The sequence below is a fragment of the Copidosoma floridanum genome, unplaced genomic scaffold, assembly GCF_036245765.1.
Source record: "Copidosoma floridanum isolate Cflo_tuat_1 unplaced genomic scaffold, Cflo_Japanese_pri ptg000011l, whole genome shotgun sequence".
NCBI classification, from domain to species: domain Eukaryota; kingdom Metazoa; phylum Arthropoda; class Insecta; order Hymenoptera; family Encyrtidae; genus Copidosoma; species Copidosoma floridanum.
In genome coordinates, this window is record NW_028321888.1 from 1,441,243 (window position 1) to 1,462,050 (window position 20,808).

At 35.7% G+C, this 20,808-nt stretch overlaps 2 protein-coding genes across 5 annotated transcripts in view; both read right to left on the reverse strand.

The window, feature by feature from the left end:
* Positions 1-325: 325 nt before the first annotated feature.
* On the reverse strand, positions 326-5,564 carry LOC149375140 (uncharacterized). Its single transcript, XM_089590089.1, has 3 exons — positions 4,797-5,564; positions 4,022-4,375; positions 326-3,973 (listed from the first exon to the last, which is right to left on the reverse strand). Exons 1-3 carry the CDS (start codon positions 5,562-5,564, stop codon positions 326-328), a joined length of 4,770 nt encoding a protein of 1,589 aa, XP_089446215.1.
* Positions 5,565-11,295: 5,731 nt separating this feature from the next.
* Positions 11,296-20,808, reverse strand: part of Dpm1 (Dolichyl-phosphate mannosyltransferase subunit 1) — a 33,857-nt gene continuing 24,344 nt past the window's right edge. For 3 of the 4 annotated variants that reach the window (XM_014354508.2, XM_014354507.2, XM_089589933.1), the window contains one exon: positions 11,297-11,611. In XM_014354508.2, the coding sequence (XP_014209994.2) occupies positions 11,392-11,611 (220 nt within the window). In that variant the 3' untranslated portion in view covers positions 11,297-11,391. Of the gene's footprint in view, positions 11,612-20,808 lie in introns of all 4 variants that reach the window. The other variant, XM_089589934.1, reaches the window with a different exon arrangement.

The following is a 20,808-nucleotide window of genomic DNA, read 5'->3' on the forward strand; positions in this document are numbered from 1 at the left end:
TCACAGCAAATTAATTATTAAAAAATATAAGTTCTTATATGTATGCAACTCAAAAAAAAAGAAAAAGTTAATATAAAATTCATGAAAAAGAAAAAAAAATGTAAAACTGAAATTTCTCTTATATGCTAGGGCAAGACAAGCGAATGAGGATCGCTCATCCTCTTACAATATGTAAATAAGTTTCACAAAAGTAAAAAATACATAACGAATCTTTGATTAGAAAAAAATTGTTTGAAAAGAAAAAAATCGATACTAGTACATTCTTTTAAATTATTAAAATGTCAATTTTTTTGTTGAATTTGCTGAAATCACTTCACATGGATTGTTAAGAAGTTGTATTTGTTAATTGTAGCTGCTGGTAGGTATCGTTAACGTCCGTGTTGACTGGGAGCTTTATTAGCTTAACGATAGGGCGTACAAAGCTACTATCAGCCGTCTTGACAGTGACTGCTCTGACGAGTCCGTCCTTACCAGGATGGAGCGTCGTGACTCTTCCAAGTGGCCACTTCGTTGGCGGAGTAAGATCATCCCTTAACAGTACAATATCATCTATTTGTAGATTGGGTTGAGGATGTAACCACTTGTTACGTTGCTGAAGCTGTTGTAACACTTCGCCTCTCCAACGTTTCCAGAAAGAGTTGCGCATTTGGCATAGCAAATTCCAGCGATTACTAGTGCTTAACTGCAACGTTTTCTCGACTTCTTCTGGATGTGAGAGGCACGATGAACCAATGAGAAAGTGCCCTGGTGTTAAAGCTGTTAGTTCGGTGGGCTCTGTACTCAATGGGGATAGAGGGCGAGAGTTTAGACAAGCTTCAACTTTAGCTGCCAGCGTAGAAAGCTCTTCAAAAGTAAGCTTGGAGTCGCCAATTACTCTTTTGAAGTGATACTTGAAGCTGCGTACTGTAGCCTCCCATAGGCCGCCAAAGTGGGGCGCTCGTGGTGGAATGAACTTCCATGTTGTGCCTCTAGTTGCAAGTTGACCAGCTACCGTTTTGTTGAACTCAGAGGTCTCAGAAAACATGCGGCCGAGCTCCACCGATGCCCTTTTAAATGTTGTTGCGTTGTCTGAGTAGATCGTGTCGCAGACTCCTCGTCGAGCTGTGAAGCGATCATACGCAGCCATGAATGCGTCGGTCGTAAGATCAGACACGATCTCGATGTGGACAGCTCTGACTACAAAGCAAACAAAAATTACTACATAACCTTTCGTGCTTTTTGCACTCCGACCTTTGGAGAAAAGCACTGGGATTGGCCCTGCGTAGTCTATCCCAGTTATGGCGAATGGACGTAGTGGAGTAACTCTTTGAGCTGGTAGTGCAGCCATCTGCTGATGTCCACTTTTCTGGTTGTGTCTGATGCACTTGTAGCAATTCCGGTAGACTCGTGTGACGAGCTGATGGGCTCGTGTGATCCACACAGTTCGGTACAACTGTGAGAGCATGAGTTGTACTCCTCCATGCAGTGTCTTAATGTGTGTATCTTGGACAAGTCGCTTTAAAATTGTGTCATTGCCAGGCAGGACGATAGGGTGTCGCTCACTGTATGAAAGTGGAGCATTTTCTAAACGGCCGCCAACTCTAATGAGGCCAATCTCGTCTAAGTAAGGTGCCAATCGTACCAAATTGCTTCGCTTAGAAAGTGGTTTGTTGGCCTGTAGCTGCTCCCATTCGATGGGAAAATGTCGACGTTGTAGTGCTCTAAAACAAGAGGCAGAAGCCCAAGAAAGCTCTTGAGCAGATAGGTAAGTGTATTGACGTTTGTCAGTTACCTGACGAGCGTTGAGTATCCATCGCGCGCAATAGGCGAGGATACGGCGTATCTTAGCAAAACTAGAGAAGCGTTGCAGATATATCAGACAGTCGTCGTCGACATGCTTTTGTAAAGCTGCCTCCTGCATTACCAATGCTTGAATGTTCTGTTGATCGGCGTAGTCATCATCTGTTGTTGAAGGCCATGTCGATTGTGGTGATGTCATCCATATGGGTCCTGACCACCACAGGCTATGTTCGGAGAGTTGCTGAGGTGTAAGTCCTCGAGTTGCGCAGTCGGCAGCATTGTACGAGGACATTACATGTCGCCACTCAGCTTGTGGATACAAAGATGTAATTTCGCTTACTCGATTGGCGATGAAGGTTTGCCATCTTGATGGATGACCTTTTAGCCAATTCAGCACGACTTTGGAGTCGGACCAGAAGTGAATGTACTGTGGTTGTCGATGCAGCTTAGGTAGCAGGTGCTTAGTTAGGCGAACAAGCAACAGTGCTCCACAGAGCTCCAACCGAGGAAGAGTTTCCATTTTTGTTGGAGCGACCTTTGTTTTGGCCATAAGAAGAACCGAAGATTGACCAGGAACTACAGCGTAGACTGCTGCAGCGTAGGCTCGCTTTGAAGCGTCAGCAAAACCGTGAAGCTGCCAAGAAAATGTTTCAGAACAACCTATCCATCTGGGCACTTTAATGACGTCTAATTTTGTCAGAGAGTTACGGAACTTCATCCACTGCTGCAAGAGATCTCCTCGAATCGGTACGTCCCAATCGAACTTATTGATCCATAGATCCTGCATCATGATTTTTGCAGTTACGATGACCGGTGCAAGCCAACCTAATGGATCAAATAATTTAGCAGTTTCTGAGAGAATAATTCTCTTTGTTATGATCGATGGAGAGGGTGCTATTGTAGGTTTGAAAATAAAATTATCGGCTTGAGGAAGCCACCTGAGACCTAGCGTTGATACCGCCTCGTCCACGTCGACGGGGACCTCATCAATGTTGCCAGCTACAATTCCATCAAGAAGACTTTGATTATTTGCTGACCATTTACCCAACTCCATCCCTGCTGATGCCATAAGCTGGATCAGCTGATCACGTCGTTCGATAGCTAAGTCGACTTCGTCCGCGCCTCCGAATATGTCGTCCACGTAGATTTGATGGTCCAGAAGCTTGGATGCCTCTGGATGCGTCGTACGGCCGTCCTGAGCCAGCTGTTTGAGTACTCGAAGAGCCAAATAAGGTGCTGGAGCCGTGCCGTAGGTGACGGTAAGCGCTCTATAATCCTGCAAAGGCTGCTCAACTGAGGGTCGCCACACAAGGCGCTGCCAGTCTGCATCATCAGGATGAATCAGAATCTGTCGAAACATTTTGATAATATCAGTAACAAAAACTAATTTTTGAAATCGCCATCGAGTTAAGACGATTGTAATGTCCGCTTGAAGTTCTGGACCTGGAGACAGTGCATCATTAAGCGAACATTTACTTACATCCTTTTGGGAAGCATTGAATACTACCCTGATTTTTTCAGGCTTATCTTGTCTAAAAACTGCATGATGAGGCATGTAGTAAGCTTCACGTGAAATTTGATTTAACGGGACTAATTCCATGTGCTTTAAATCCAAGTACTCCTGCATTAAAGCCTTGTACTTGTCAGCGAGGAGTAGATTTTTGTTTAGACACTTTTCAGAGCGAAAGAGACAAGCTACGGCTATATCTCGCGAACCAGAAAACGAGACTTGCTTAAAAAATGGCAGTCGAACGACGAAACGACCTTGAGGGGTACGAGCGTAAGTAAGAGAGAAGTAATCTTCACAAAATTGCTCTTCTGGGGTGAGGTGTCTTTCTTGAGGGACCTCCTCTATCTCCCAGAATTTCTCCATGAATTTATCGAGAGAGGGTTCAGTGTATGTGTGAAACACCTGAACTGAAGAATGATGACACGATTGACTATTCGCAGGAGCTCCTGTCAGAATCCATCCGAACACAGAGTTCTGAGCTATTGGGATTCCCACTGGACCTTTCACTAAGCCGTCAATGATGATTGATGAATAAACATCTGCACCGAGGATGCAATCGATTCGACTTGGCTTAAAGAATAAAGGATCGGCCAGTTTGAGACTTTTCGTATGTGACCATTGGTTTTGATCAACTTCGACTTTTGGCAAGAGATTAGTGAGTTTGTCCAACACCAAAGCCGAAAACTGAATGACAAAATTTTTATCGACGTTAGAGAGCAGTGAGATACTTACTTCCTTTCGAGCGATCGAAGTTACCTCAGCTCCCACGCCAGTTATCAAGCGAGAGATTTTCTGAGCTTTGAGTGAAAGCTGCGAAAGCACATGTTCCGCGACGAATGATCTCTCAGCTCCTGGATCGATGAGAGCACGCACAGTGACCTTGTTGCCATGTGCGTCTGCTAGCGCTACAGATGCAGTAGCCAAAAGAATTGATTTGCCTGCTGAAACACTCTTAGCAATTCCCTGACTCGAAAAATGGACTGAAGAAGCGTCTCTAGAGTCAGACGATGACAAAGAGTCGTTTACAACTGCAGGTTTTGATGTCGATCCTTGAGAATCGTTATGTAACCTTGTGTGGTGTTTGCCCTGACAGACAAAGCATCGTTTAGGCGAAGGGCAATGCTTGGCAAAATGAGAAGTTTGAAGACAATTCAAACACAACTTCTCTTTTTTGCAAAAATCATATCTTTGAGACAAGCTTAAATTTTTAAAGTTTTGACATGCGAAAAGATAGTGCGTTCCACGACAGCAGAGACACGATGCATTTTTCTTGTTTGAGGTAACTTCTGTTGTGTGCGCAGCTATCGATTTTGATTTGTTCGATGAATTTTGCGAGCTTGACTTCGACTGAGAGTTCGAGCTATTTGAGGTGGTAGGTGAAGCTGCTTCTAACACACGAACGAGCCTTTCGAGAAATTCGGTGAGCGAGTTATATGTCGGATATTCGTTACCCTTAATCAGCCTCTCGTTCCCACTCTAAGCGTGTTGATGTATCGAGCTTACTTACTATATGATGCGTTAGCCACAACTCTCCCATTCTTTCAGCGGGAATACGCAAATTGTCAAGAGCTTGTTTGGTCTCGCGCACGACGTCCATAATGCGATTTATTTCAGCGACCGATTTCTTTTGCATAGACGGGCATGAAATGATATGAGACATGTGTGTTGCGAGAAGAACTTTTTTGTTGTCGTAACGATCTTGAATTGACAACCAAGCACTTTCATAGTTTTCGGCAGTAATCTGAAGATTTTTGAATCGATTAGCCGCTTCACCTTCGAGCGAGAGAATTAAGTATTGCAACTTCAAGATTGGCGGAATGGTAGGAGCGTCATGTACAAGCGCGATAAACATTCCCTTGAATGTTTCCCATTCAAGTTGCTTACCCGAAAATTTTGGCAGCTCGATTTTTGGTAGAGGGGATCTATAGGAGGGGCTTTCCATAGTTATATCGACATAATTATTATCACCCTGTAACGATGACTGATTGCGTCCTGGATTTATTACTCCTAAAATCAAAGTCTTCGTATTTGTATATTGTGCAATCGCTGAGGAATAATAGTCTTCCTCGAAATATCTCTCGTCCTTAAATCTTTCCTTTGATGCTAGAAGTTTCTTGTGCGGCTTACAAAATTCGTCCCACTGTTTTTTTAAATTTTCGAGTTGCGTCTTAAACCAACCAATCGAACGCTTTTCTTTAGAAGTTTTTAACATTGTTTTTAGGAAATCCATAACGAGTTCGAAGTTAACTAATTGCTCTTCAAGTAATTCTTTCATATTATTGATGAAATGCCAAAGAAACGCCGAACTTGTGAAAACAAAATAATGCTCACGAACGAAAAGAAAGGTGCGATATAAAAAAAAGGAAGCAAATATTCCGTTACGTACAAGGCTAGATGTATAAGCATTCAAAAATTCGAGAACCTTTGGAATCTAAATAAATAACCGACCTATTTGGCTTTGAAAACGACGAGTGCGAGATGTTTTAAAAACAAAGGAGCGAGAGGAAGAGAGCGAAGAGGCACTGTACCTTAGCCGAAGCAACGTATGACAACACCGACCTCTCCCACCAACTCCAGCTCATCAAAATACCGCTGAAGATACGCTGGTCGAGCTGAGTTGTATGAGCCGATGAATAAGGAGGCCTTGAAATGATAAGCACTAATGCCCGAGTGTTGCCTGTTGACGACGACTCTCTCCTCTCAAGTCCAAGGGTATGATTTGTGCAGTCGATGCCGACGGTGTACAAAATCCTTGAAAATAGTTTAAGCCTTTTCCAAATGCTTGAATTCAAGTCACTGTTTGGCACTAGTAAAGGCAACCACGCTCTGCTACCATGTTTATTTTCGCGACAATGCCAACTATAAATTTTTAATTAAATAGCCAACGGCGTATCGCGATATCGACTTTTATGCCGCCGGATCAAAATATTGCCTTTACAGCGTCAAAAGCGTTACTTCGAGGGTTTGACAAAATCTCGCAAGAAACTCGAGAATATAAATAAATCACGCACTCGTTTCGTTTAACTTTTAAAATCAGATTTATTAACAAACAGGTAACAATAAATATAAACTTAATAATATAACAAAAATATGTGTGCTTGCTTGCTTGTTTGAAAAACGGAATAAAGAAACAACTGAAAGTATTAACAAGATTAGATTAGAAGAAAAAAAACAATAAAACAGAACAATCTTTGAGCTAAGCGAGACTCGGTAAGTTCGACGTTAAAAGTCGCAAAAGGTCGTTAACGACGCAACTATGCTTTGCTGAGCGATTGATCTGCTCGAGAGACAAAGCCTAACTGCTCGTGCCTGCGAGCGAGAAAAGCCAGTATAGCCGAAATTTTACTTGCTGGTAAATTTACATGTAAGTGTAAAAGCTAGTTCATGGATGTGACGTTTAAGAATGTGTTTGAGTTCGGCCGTACTCTCTCGCAACCAGCAACAGCAGCTTCAGGGTCTTTGTTTACATTTTAAAAACGCGTTCTCGTGAACAGTCTAAGAAGAGAGGTGTTACACCCCGAGTTGATACAAATGAATAATTTTATAAGTAAAAACGTAATTCATCCGTCAAATTATTAAAAGATGTATTATGTATGTACACAAGCTCATATGACAAGTAGAAATCGTATGTCACTTATATGCGTGTGTACGTATTAGCTTTAAGGTTAATATTTTATAATATGCTGACATATAATACGACCAGCCTCGTTTTAAGAATGCATGTATGTACTAAAATTGTACGTTACATGTATGAATGCATGAATTGTATTGTATGTATAGATAAATAGTTTACTTGTGCATTGATAGTCCATTTTTAATAATGTATACTAATTTGAAAATTGTAATTGATAATTTATGTTATTATACTTTGAATTATTTGTGAAATCCCTAAAAAGATTAGTTGCGAAATTTTTAAACTTATTCGTCAAACTTTAACTTGTATTTGGCATTTCTTTTGTTGCTGATGCAAGCTTTCATTATCACTGATCTAAAAAACTCAATAACACATAACAGAAAAATACGATTGGTACTGTTGTACTGTTATTTCCTAAAACATGAAATCATAACATGAAAACATCATTGTGCAAACCTAATGTTTTGCTGGTTTTTTTCGTTGAACCTCGCTCCTTAGCGTAGTTCGATACTATTGATGTTCTTAAAGTACACCCTAGTTGCCTCAGCCAACACGTTATGCCTTGCGTGTATAAGATACTTATGAGTCGCGGGAGTCAAGAGTAGACCAAAACTTAAGAGGATAGATGACAGGCGTGAAAAGAGTGATTTTTCCTTCTGATGGTGCGTTTTTATAGCGTCATATCAGATAAAAGAGGGCTTTTGTTGAATTAGGTAAACCAATGAGCGATGTTGTTGTAGACTGCGTTGACATTATCGCTCTACAAGAGCATCGTTCATTGGTTGACCTAAGTTAACCAAAGGCTTCTTTTACCCGCTCTGACGCTATAAAAACGCACGATCAGAAGGAAAAATCACTCTTTTCACGTCTGTCATCTGTCTTCTAAAGTTTTGGTCTACTCTTGACTCCCGCGACTCGTAAGTATTTTATACACGTAAGGCATAACGTCTTCGCTGAGTCAACTCGGGTGTATTTCAAGAATATCAATAGTATTGAACTACGCTAAGAAAAGAGGTTCAACGAAGGAGGTCCGCCAAAAGTGGTTCTGGTGATAGCAGGAAAAGCAGAAACCGCAACATTTTTCCGGCCACGAATTCATTCGTGTAGTTGAAGGAATCACACAAAATTACGGCACGAAGCATTAGAGAGCTCTAAAGCAGCAGTACTAACAGTCAGTGAAAGAATAAGTTAATTATCAGCAATATAATTAATACTAAACCTTGTTAAATAGGTCCAAGTAAATTGGATTAAAAAAAAAAAACTATTTTAAATCGTTTAATAAAAGAACACAATAATTAAAATTATTCATATCATTCAAATAAAAGATTTTTCCTAACTAAAAGAAACAAATTAAGCTTACGAGCCGAACCCTAAGAGATCCACGAATGACACTGAAATAAAATGGTTAAGACTATACTTTAAACAAGTCCGATCATAACACTATTATATTGAATTAACCTTATTAATAATGTAAAAAGACTTTCTCTATTTCCAGGCTGTTTGTGAATTGCAAAGAAATAATTGCTTCACAGTGATCTGAATAAAATTTTACAAGAAAATGCATGTGAAGTCAAATTTTTAGTATCGATATGGTAGGAGAAATTCAAGAAAGTATGTTATTTTGGTGAAACTAATAATACATTTTAATACTATCGAAAATTTTGAGCCAATAAATTTTTTCTAGAATCATTAGAATTTTCATTATAAAAAGTCAAAAATGGTTATTCTCAGCAACGTTTTTTTTCGTGGGTAAAGTTTAAGACTGATTAGGAGGCTTTGAACTATTTTTTTTTGTCTTCTTAAGGCTGTCCCATACTATTTTTTGTTTTCGGCTACAAATTTTTTTTCTTATTAAAAATCGCAAACAACGTGTCTTCTGGACCTGTTACGTCGAAGACGGCGTAGGAGTAAATTTTGTATTTAGGCCTAAGCTTTCGCTCAATAGCCTGGGGATATGACAGCAAGGTTTGAAGATGAAGCACTGGGGTAGGAACAGGGTAGATGATTGTAGAAGGGTTAGCTAGCTACTTGGCCATCGGTATTTACACCCATGGCACGTAACTGGCCATTTATTTGGGAATGGTAACTTGGTTCTCTTTTAAGCAGTCTATAATCGTCTGGTTGCCGGTATTTTACTAGCGACGCACGACGTATGGTTTTAAAAATTGGGTTGGCTAACTAAGAGCCAGCTGCTTGGCCGTCAGCATTTACACCAACCAGCACACAACGTAGCGGTACTTGATTTTTAAATAGAGGCTAGTTGCCTGGCCATCGGCATTTACACCAACCGACACACAACGTAGCGTTATTTGAATTTAAACAAAGCTAGTTGCTTGGCCATTGGCATTTGCACCAACCAGCACACAACTTAGCCTTGTTTCCTTTAAAATATTTTTGTGAATTGAAATTTTCCTTTCACCACCTGCTTGGCCATTAATATCCGGATTGAACGACACGCAATAGTGGATTTTACGCGAAAAAAAAAAACAACTATTGGGGGATGTATAAGAATTTACTTTAACGGTATTATTACTTACTTTTATTATTAAGAAAAAAAATTTAAAAAGGGGGTACAAAGTGGCTCTCGAGGCAAGATCCGGGTGGCCAGATATAATTGAAATCGAAACGATGGACCGGATTCTCCAGGTCACAGATTCTCTAGGTCGTGTATACCTACTAGTCTGGCTACTGCTTTCGGTATTTTACCAAGCTGGCCTGACCATTGAGTGTATCGACCGGGTTGTCCAGGTCATGTGTCTATAGTCTGGCTACTGCTCTAGGTATACACCCAAGCTGGCCTGACCATTGAACAAATTTTTTGGGACCGAGCTGCTCGTGAAGGAGACCATGGGCTTATATAGCCGAAGATCTTGCCTCCTTATTATTGCCACTATGGCCAGAGACGACAAGACGCACATAGGTTCTTAGAATTAGTCTGCATCATCTCGTGGCAGGGAGAGGGAATGATTTCCTATATGCTTTCTGTCTTCCTTTACATGCGCTGTTTTGGTTTCGGGGTGATGCTTACTTGCTAAAGAATATTGTATGGTAACGATACTGGTCCCAGTATTTGCTTATCGAAATTAGGTTGTATTACAGTTTACGTTATTTTTCGGCTTAGTGTCTCTGTGTATTGTAAGTGTCAGAGAAAGAAAGTGGTAGAAGTGTGGCATGCTGTTGTCAAGTCTCGTTGCATGAACGCTGGCCGATGTGTGAATCAACATCCTGGCTCGAGCGTCGGCTTATATACTAATGGTTAAGACACAGAAGAGGAAAAGGATAGAGAATAATTATTAAGTTTTATCAGGCGATGACGACGCATAAAGAGGGAAGGAGATGTAGACTAGTTTTTGGGTCTTTGTCTTACTCGGTCTCTCCTTATACGTGTGTCACGAAGCCTTAGCTCCGGTACTTGGTATATGTGTGAGTGTATGTCGTTTAGGTTGATACAAAAACGCGGCCTTACGAGGAAAAGAAGAGGAGAAGAGGGGGAAAAAAAGATACGTAAAGCTCAGCCTCGATGTAACAGACCTGTTTGACGGTTTTTCACATAGTTTCTGTGAAAATTTGCTCTACTAAAATATACCAAACTATTTTTGCTATTTTTTTATAAGTATCGTTATAAAAGTGGACGAAGGATTTTTTTGAAAATATGGGGCTACTTACGCTTAAGCTTTCGGTAACCCTATAATTTCGGAGCAATAATACAATAATACGATTTTTTCTATGGCTCCATTCAACTTTCTTCTGTGTAAGATGATATGATTTTTTTGCTGGTTTATAATATTGATTAACTATAAATTTCATAGTTCAAACATTAATTATTTCTTTTTATAACTTAGTTGATATTTTTTCACTTAAAATTTTGTCGACTTCAGTCATTTCACTGATTAAGTAAAACTGTTTAATTTGTAAAAACTATTATCAAAATAGTATGCTCGAGGTTCCATTTTGTTAAGAAAGTATAGACGTATATATATTTATGTCATGCAGGCATTGTAGCAAAATGTGTATAAATATTTGACGGTTATTACTGTAGTTAAACTGGTTAATTTCTAATTTAAAATAAAAATTTAGTCCTATAAGTATACTTATCATCATACCGTATAAGGGTACTAAAAGTTTAAGGTATGAAGCTAAATAATTGACCAGATAATATTACGACCAATATCAAGAGTTTAATGCAGTCTTAATAACGCATATCATATCAATGGACCTTGCAAACAACATTTTCAAATTTATTTTTTGTGGCTAGTTTAACAAACACTTTACTAACTATGAGACTTGACATTCAAAATTTGTTTGTTACATGAAGAGAAAAATTTTACTGCATCAAGTTCCATCAACAGGGTAGTATTATTAAAGTTAGATATACACTTTTAAAATATTCATTTTTATATTGAAGTTATGTATCGTATAACTATATTTTCTTCTTTAAGCTTTTATTAAGTACAAAAAATGCTAAATACTAAACTGTTACAAATAAATAAAGTAGTCCTTGAATAAATTGAAGTACTTCGGAACCTCCTAACTTAGACTCTCCATAAAGTCTATCAACGAATGATATAGGAACTTCTCCAATACTGTATCCAAAGTGTTTTGCTTTAATAATCATCTCCATTTGAAAAACATATCCTTTTGATATACATGATGAAATTAAGTTCTCTAAAACTTTCTTTTTGTACAACCTGCAAAAAAAGTATATGGTATAGATAGATGACTCAACAATTATTGAGATTTACTATTAATTTTTTTTTTATCTTTCACCATGAAGACTGTTTCAAGATCCACCCTGATATACATAATATCTCTTAAGCTATCGATAATATCAATTGAACTTTGTAACTTTAATACATAAGTAATTTAACAAGTAAATATTTATCGACAAAAGAAGATAAAAATCATAATCCTGATATTTCAAAAAATACATTAAGTCTCATTTTGGCCTGGTCCAGTGCTCAAGGAAAAATTACAACTAACAGCATTGGACAACGTTGGAAATTTGTAAACATCTTCGAAATTTAGTCAGGAATACGAGAAAAACAGTGTTGGCAGCTTTGGTCTCATTACAAAACATCACTTGCTTCTTGTTTAAATAACCTTTCAAATTAAAAATGTCAAATGGCACCATTTCCATGAGAAATTTTTATTTTCTGTTTGATGTAAGACATGTCATTTAGTATACATTTTAGTGTAGAATAAAAATTAAGAAAAAGATATGAAGATACCTTCATTATTTGATGCGTTTTGATTCCTTAACTACAGTAAACAAAGTTGTTTGACTTAATTTGTTACGAATCGATTTTTAATAACAATTTTTGTGTGAAAATTTTTCAAAAACTTGAGTTAAGCTCAAAAAATTTTTTTTATGTTTCTTGGCACATTTTAAACCAAAAACTAATTTGGACGTATATACATAAACTACTTTGGTTTGAGTAAAAAATTTTTAAAATTTGAATAAATAATGTTTTTAATACTCTCAACTATGTGTTGTTCAGCTTTTAGTGCGTTATATTTTACTTACCTGTGCCTAAATCTTACCTGAAAATATGTATTTGTGAATAAAAAAAATATTTGTAACAATCTACAACTTGACAATCACAGTATTGTTAATTAATGCATTAGTCGTTTTTCTAATTCCACGGACCATTGTTCATCACTTCAGGCAAATTAAGCTACATTAGAGCAGTGTAATAATTTTCGATATTTTGATGGAAAATTTTTTTTCGTTGTATTTACGTTATTTTAAACAAAAGAGTTTTTTTTACCAACGTTTCTAAACTCCGTAGATTTTACGGATGAAAATCAGAATATCTAAAATTATGACGTTGCACTAACTTAGCTCGAGTTTTTTGTGTAAAATGTGCCAAGGTATATTAAAAAAAAAAAGTTTTAGTCAATAGAAATTTTTTTTTATATCGATAAAAAAAACTGTTTTTACCAATTAATTGGCAGCAAATAAAGTTAGACATCTTTGTTAACCATATTCAGGGGATCAAAACACATCGAATAAAAAAGGTGTTTCTCTGAACGTTATCGACCACGGACACTTACCAGTAAAACCTAACTAAATGTGACTAAATGGGTAGAAGTTATATGCGAGCAAGAACTAGAAATGTTTAAAATATAACACTGCCTATGTGACATGCTTACACAATATTTTTAATTTTAAGGCTTATTATAATGGCTGAAAGCACGGCAAACATAAAATGTATATTATAGTAGTAAAGATATCTGGTCCCATGCATAGGCTCACATGCGGTCAGGTTTAATAAATGTATAATAAAATGTATTTTAAATTATTTAATGGAAACCTGTTACATGCATGAAAATTAATTTATGTATATCAACTACATTTATGCCAAAGAAAGTACAATTCAATTTTTACTCTGAAATATTTGCTGATATTGCTGTGATTCAAAAAACCGTAAATGTTTATAACTTGGGTCATAACAACTATTATTAAATGATTTTTTCCGCCTTCTAACCTCAAAATAGCACCTTCGCTGTTTGATTTTGAGTTTTTAAGCGGGAAAATACCATACAAAACTCGTTCGAAAAGGCTTCTTTACGAACCTCGTTACGGCTCTCGCCTTCGGCTCGTGCCGTAAACCTCTGGGTTCGTAAACCGAAGCCTTTGCAAACTCGTGCGTAATATACTATTACGGTAGTGTCTATTTAAACTAAAAATAAAGCATACGTTTATTTCAATAATTTACATTTTAAAAAAGTCGAGATACTTGCATTTGTTTACATTGAAAAATCGTTTTTTTGTAATTAAAAAATTTCAAAAAGACATTTTTTTATAAGTTTTTGTTTCACATCAAAATATATACTAATAATAAACAAAATATCTTGTTAAAACAAAAAAAATTTCTCCAGTAACGATGCTATCTAGCATTTTGAATTTAAAAGTTTATTCAAACAAGTACCAAGTGATATTTTGCAATGGGACGAAAAGAATTTTAGTGGTCTCCGAAAAAACTACTAATTTCCATTGTTTGGTTGAAATTTCCTCTTAAAATTACTTTTACAGTAATAAAACAATATGTAAATTGAAAATTCCATAGACAAAAAAATTGTATTTCATAAAGCATTCTTTAAAAAAAAAAAAAATTCTTTTTTCATAAAATTTTCTATGTGATGGAAAAATTGAAATACAAGCGAAATACAAGATTTAATTTTTCAATTATTCAAACCATGCAGCTAACGCTAGTAGCGTGAAAATGGTATTTTTCCCGTTTTCCTTAGAAAATTTTTAGGAAGTAAGCAAATTTTCAATAAACTCCAGAGTTGTCAGAAAAATAATTTGAAATTCGGCCTTTAGCACCAGAATGTGCGACAACTCTTTTACGAGCATATAAATGTTCTTAATCGATTAATCATTATAAACTACGTAAAGGAGCTGTTGATCCGTAGGATAAGAAATTAATTTAATCACAGTAAAATCTACTGCTGTTCTTCCGTTAAATAATGTTATTAGTATTAGTAACATTTTTTAATACGTCTATTAAAAAAAAAAGTTGTCGCACATAGTTAAATCTTCAAGGAATAAACAGAGCTAAGATTTCTTAAGATTTCTTGTAATATAAAGAAGAAAAATAAATAATCAGATCACACTTTTTAAGTCCCATGTTTAATTTTTAACTTTTTGCCTTGAATTCTTCATTAATCTTACGGAGTTCACACTTTATTTCTCTTTTAAAATAAGAAGGGCGTGCATTTACTTTTTGTTTCATTACACTGCAACTTGTTAAATAAGTTAAGAAAACTATAATATCAAATTAACCTTATTGATAATGTAAGAAGACGTTCATTATTTCCAAGCTGTCCTTTAATTGTAAAGAAATAATTGTTTTACAGTGATCTTAATAAAATTTTATAAGAATTAATATCGACAAAGTAGGAGCAACTAAAGAAAGAGTAGATACTCGAAAGATGAGTGGGTAAAGAAGACGAAAAAGAAGATAATACATGGTTTCCTAATAGATAATCTCTTTACAACATTGTAGTATACTAAGTTATTTTTTGTCATTAAACTGAACTTAAGAAGAAATTAATCTAAATTTAAGGAACCTTCTAATTTGAAAAGTTATTATTAATTGATATTAATGCATAAGAACTGTTCGTAATAAAGTATTATATTGTACTGTATTAGATTTCTTATACACCTATCACACAGTTTTTATGCATCCAAAACCTCTACTTTTATCTTATTTCTTTTTCCCCTTATTTCCTTTCCGAAGTTTACAAGTCTAACGTAGGGCCCTTAGTGCAAAAGTTTATCTCAAATGATTAGGTTATATAACCGCTAGTTACAATTTATAGGATGCAACGATTGTCTCAAGTATACGCCATTTTAGTCGAATGAGGAAGTAATTGACACCACGGAGGTCTACTTGCAGACCTCGAGAAAACTTTTTTTTAGATGGGTTAAAGAAGTCGAAGCATCGCTGGGTCAAGTGTATCGAATTAAAGGGTAATCAAAGTAAGAAATAAATTACATTTTTTGCAAAAATTTTTTCTTTTATTTGTAGGCTAAGTAGTTATCGGATTACCCTTGTACGTAACTTCATTAGCACTTGGATGATAAATAATTAATCTAACAATGGAAAATATGCAAAAACGTAAAGAGATAAATCAAATTTTCAAGTTACTTAAAAGACGTTTAACAAACTATAAGAAGCGTAATATATCTTCATGATAGTCTAGTTCAAAGGCACTCAGCGAAATTAGTAGTGAAGAAGAACAGTTTCAAAAATTCACTCATTTAAAAGGGTGTAGTTAATGAATCATGTTGTAGGTAGGTATTGGGAAGTATTAAATCGATTAACCTTATTTTTCCTTCTGTGGAGATTATGTACTTTTTCAATATCTCTTTACAAGATTGTTACAATGTCCTGTTACAATTTAGTTAAATTTGAATTTTTTGTTTTATATACATACACACATACATATACATATATAAAAAATCGATAAGTGTAAATACTATTGGACACGTACAGTAAACTAGCTAGTGGCACCTCTGACAAAAAAGTAATAAACAATTGGTCTCCACTCGACGAGCTGTAGAAAGCTACTAACTGTAACGCCACGCAAGGAAATCAACCTTGTGCAAAGCTTTAGTTAAAACTTCTTTGTTTTACATACTATGGTACCAGTACTTGCTGACTTCATGTGTTCAGGCTTAGCGGCTCGCTTCGCTTGTCACTTGACATTTCCGATAGCCACGAAGTACACAGTCAGCTGTGTTGGGTGACGACTTTTGTTAAGTATGACTCTTTTAAGAGTCTTCAAATTATATAATTGAAAAAGGGAATAAATATGATATAAAATAGATTAAAATGAAAAATGTCTTTATTTATGCAAGTCATTACTTTACAGCCTCCCTTCCTTAGAACTTTCACCGTCTTAGGTGAATATATATATATATTAAAGCAAATGTGGTCATGGTAGCACAGTGGTTTAGGCTGCGGTTCTTGTAGCTCGGGATTTTGGTAACACATGCTCACGAGCTTGAGATCCGGCCTTTACTCACTTGCCAATCTGAATTGAGGTAAGAAGTGGACCATGGTAAATTAAATACTTTAAAAATTAAAAATTTTTTTTTACTGTTTACCCGCTTTTTCTTAAAATTGTTTAAACGTTATAAGTAAAAAATTATTGGCAATGATCTTCAATATATATATTAGCCTTATACAAACAAATATATTACAATAATTTTTTTTTCTTTTTACATTAAAGTATCACTGAAAAAAAAGAATAGCCTATTGTAATACACTGAAGTAAGTGGTAATTATTCTACAAAATTATTATATTTATTTGGAAATGTGCAAAAAGGAAGGAAAATAGGACTTATTATGATTAGTCATGGTTAATGTCTTTTTTTTTCTCCTTGACCCTCGGTTTTTTTTCGTTTATGATCAATCTGTAAAAGGCATCAAGGTTTGTTGTAACGCCTGTCCCAAGGCAAATCTTATAGTGCTAGTCGTATTTTATTAAACTGATATTCTTTTGGCATAATGGGCAAGTCTGTCTTAGGATTTATTCGTATTTTGCACAAAAGAATGTGCACTTCGAGGTTGCTTTTGTTCATTTGATTCCCACATGCTGAAAGTGTTATTGTGTCACGGTTTTTTTATCTATCCTTACTACATATTTTTCCCCATATATTTTAAGTCCTTTGAAGGCTCTTGCTGCCGATTCTTCGCTAAAATAAGTAGTGAAACTTCGATACAATTGTCGTTCATCACTGCGTACGGCATTCAGCGGGTAGTAGTTTAGATTGACTAGAGGACCAAACGTCATTAACAACCGGGTGTACTCATCCGGATTCATTATGACTGGCACCTTAGATACTAATTTCCACTAAAGTGGGTTACGGTCCTTAGGAACATCATCTTTATTGGATGTGTTTTCGTTTTCCGTATTTTTAATTTTCACATATTTCGGCTGCTGGGTTATATAATATACTATTGTGCGGCGTATGTCTTCCACTCACTCAGCAGTCCCTTTTTCATGATTATTTGAAGGAGTTTCCACTGTTATAGTTAGTTTTATACTCTTTTTCGGCACTTGGGTTTCGAAATTAACTGGCGCTTGTACCTTTTGTTCTGATAATTGATTTGTCCCTTCTATTTCGAGGATAGGTGTTGCATTTGGGGTTGCTGCCGCAACTGCTGCACGACATAGTTGGTAATACTCAGCTTCATGCCCGGTGTACGGTGCGATGCATGGCTCTTCTTTCAAGGATAGCATAGAACCGAACTTATTTAGGAATATCTCCATTTGGTAGTTATCGATCGGTCTTTTAATCATTATATCCAACAACGTCTATTTTCCAATATGTTATGAATCCTAAATAACTTTTTATTTATTAGGGACGCGGGTGTCGTTAATGCTACTTAATTCCTCACATTATTCAGTGATTGAAGTAGTGAATCGAATAGCTCTTGTAGTGTTGGTGTTGCCCTTAAACTGTTTGCAGCAATTTCTGCCTACGGCGATGAACAAAACACCACCGTAGTACTCGAATAACCCATAGCACAGAAGTCCCGTTTTATGAACAATACTATTTCGAAATTCTTGAGCATTTCTTTTAGCGTAAGTCAACTATAATTTCTCTGTAATAGTATACCAAATACTAAGTCGGGATACATCAGCCATTGCTTCGACGATTTTAGGGTTTAGTTTAAACATTGAAAATATAATTCTGTGAGTGTAACTGATAACCATTTTATGTACTTGTTTAGGTAAGTGTATATGAGTGTATATGTATGTGTTTAGTATGTAAGATCATACTGTTCAAGTTTATCTTGTACATGCATGTTAGTGGATAAGTCATGCTTGAGTTGGCGCATAGGAATCCATAGCTTTATATAAACATGTATCTAATAAGTGTACTAAATATAAATTCACCCATTGTTTTTATAAGGCCTAATTAAATCTCAAAACTACGTGATCCATTTTTTGACGTAGAATGTAACTTCTTGACTATTAGGGTTCCACCATTGGGTTCTTTTTTCCCTACTGTTAATTTTCTCTCGTAAATAGATGATTTTAGTAAAGGTCAGCCTTGTTTCTGGAATTTGGGTACATCATTGTCTTCTACATATTATGATATGTCTCTGATATATCATGAACTCAACTTGTTGTTGACATAGAGAGTGAGTCAATTTACTGTTCATTTTGTGTTTTGCACTCCTTTTAATTGGTTTAACGTACTTTGTGCGATGTTTGGGTTTATCGTTCTTTAAGGCTAGAATAGCGCTTTCAGGATCCATGTATTTTACATATCCTTAAAATAATCTTTCCCACTAATCTTTGACAGCATAACACTATTCTAGGATTCCGAATTGAGAGAAATGGTTAAAGGAATCTCTTTCCCTTTTCGTTTTCTCTATATTCCACGGCAAAAGACACATAAGTCTTTTCGGATCAATGTTTGGTATATCATTGTCACTTTTTGACTGTGTTGGTGAAGAAATATTTTCTGCTTGACAAATAGTGGACCTTATCTGAAAAAGAGAAAGAGTCTGAATTTTTCCTCCTATATTCAGTGTTCATCAGGTTTTGTAGTAAATGAATCACTATTATAATGTCGGTAATAGTTCGATGTGTATAACCATGTAAATCCTTAAGTATGTACATTTTCTTAATGTTTTCTTTATTCTCTAATTGTTCAATAACTTTATGTAAAGAATGATCTATGTTGACTTTAGTCCTAATTTTTATTTCATAGTCGAGGTTCATCGTCAAGCCTGAAAAGAAAAGAGTGTCCAATTACTATTGATTTATAAATCTATTTGCAACTTCTTGGGTGTATGCCGTGAGAGTATCAAACTCCATGTTTTTAGTAAAGGTCTAGTTTTAGATGATATGGGTATTTTTTGTTTCTCTTTAATTTCGACATTAAGTTTAGTTGGTTCGTGTTCTTTTGGTTCTTGTTTTATAGTTACTCAGGGTTCTGCGTTCAGTGGATTGACAGTGCATTTTATAAATTTTTCCAAGACACTACGTTTCATAGTCTTCTTAAAACAGCTTGCTTTGCTAATAATCATTGCTATTATAATACTAATAATAATAGCTTCAATGACGTTACGTATTAAAATAAAAAGAGAAGTTTGTTTCTCCTCCACCTTTCAGGTTCACATTTTCTCCATTTGATTTAATATATTTTGTACATTCAATTCTTCATTTGTCCAAGCTTGTTCATCAAAGTTTAATTCTTGAATTGTTTTTAGAGCATCATGGAAGTCATCAGTGTCTTTTAAGGGTTTATGTAGTACAGTTAAGTTCAAGTTCACTTCTACTTGATAGGTATATTGTATCTGAGTGATAATCTAATGTTCATTGGTTATGGTCAATTAATGAGTTTTTCCCGTACTTCCATCATTCATTCGTAAAAGACCTATACCTTTACTTTTGCTTGTTGATCCATTTTATTGGGAGAGATAATGTTTAATTGTTCTTCATTAGGCGTTGAAAATAATTATGTACTATCAGCTGGTAAGTAAATCCATTGACTTTCGGTTTTTGGTGTTAACATAATTTCACAGTATTTAAATACTTCTGTTCCAGGTCGTAATAACATAAGAATTTTACATTCGTTGATAGAATAGGGTTTCTTCAACGGTTCCATAGCCGAGCATATATAACCATACACCGTTTTATCACATTGATTTAATATGACTTCGTTTAATCGTCAATACGAATAATGGTCTGCTACTACTGTTAAGTAAAGATATGATAATTGTATGTAGGCAGATCGATTTTGTTCAGGTTAAGATATCATGACAGGATCTAGTTTATTAAGATTATAAGAATTTCGATCTATGAGTAGCAAATGTAATACTACCATGGTTCAATTTTCTTGATGCACAAAATCTAATTTGCTCAGAGTTCTTGACTCGCCAGCATAACAATTCTCTATTTGTGCTACAAATTCTAGATTTCCTATGAGGTTTCTTACATATTGGGCTACGGTTCTAAATATATTTGGAGAAAATAGCTTTGGATGTGCTCAACCTTTTTGTAAATCATACAAAACAATAATCAAATCTCTATGGGAATGAATAATATGATTTAAAGTAGCCTCAGTTTTTCTACGGTAAGTTGATAAATGTATCAGATATCTGTCGAGAGTAAAATCTTGTCCTGATGTCAATATATATCAGCAACTTGTTTTAGAATATACTAATGGCGTTTTGTACGGTTACATAGTTCTTAGAATGCAGCTGCAAAAATATGGCTATTTTGTTTATACAATTTAATATGTTCTTTTTGACTGGCATGCAAATTGTTGATATTCGTGTTCATAACATTGATATCGTCTTCTGTGACTAAGCCGAAGAGACCAAAAGGTGTCAGTCTTTTTGTTTGTACG

What these genes read in the sequence shown, in the direction of transcription:
- LOC149375140 (XM_089590089.1), bottom strand. Translation starts at nt 5,564, where the DNA reads ATGAAAGAATTACTTGAAGAGCAATTAGTTAACTTCGAACTCGTTATG. An exon ending in TGTGGCTAACGCATCATATA is followed by an intron (nt 4,376 to 4,796) that starts GTAAGTAAGCTC and finishes TTTGTCTGTCAG; the next exon opens with GGCAAACACCACACAAGGTT. An exon ending in CTTCGATCGCTCGAAAGGAA is followed by an intron (nt 3,974 to 4,021) that starts GTAAGTATCTCA and finishes TTTGTCATTCAG; the next exon opens with TTTTCGGCTTTGGTGTTGGA.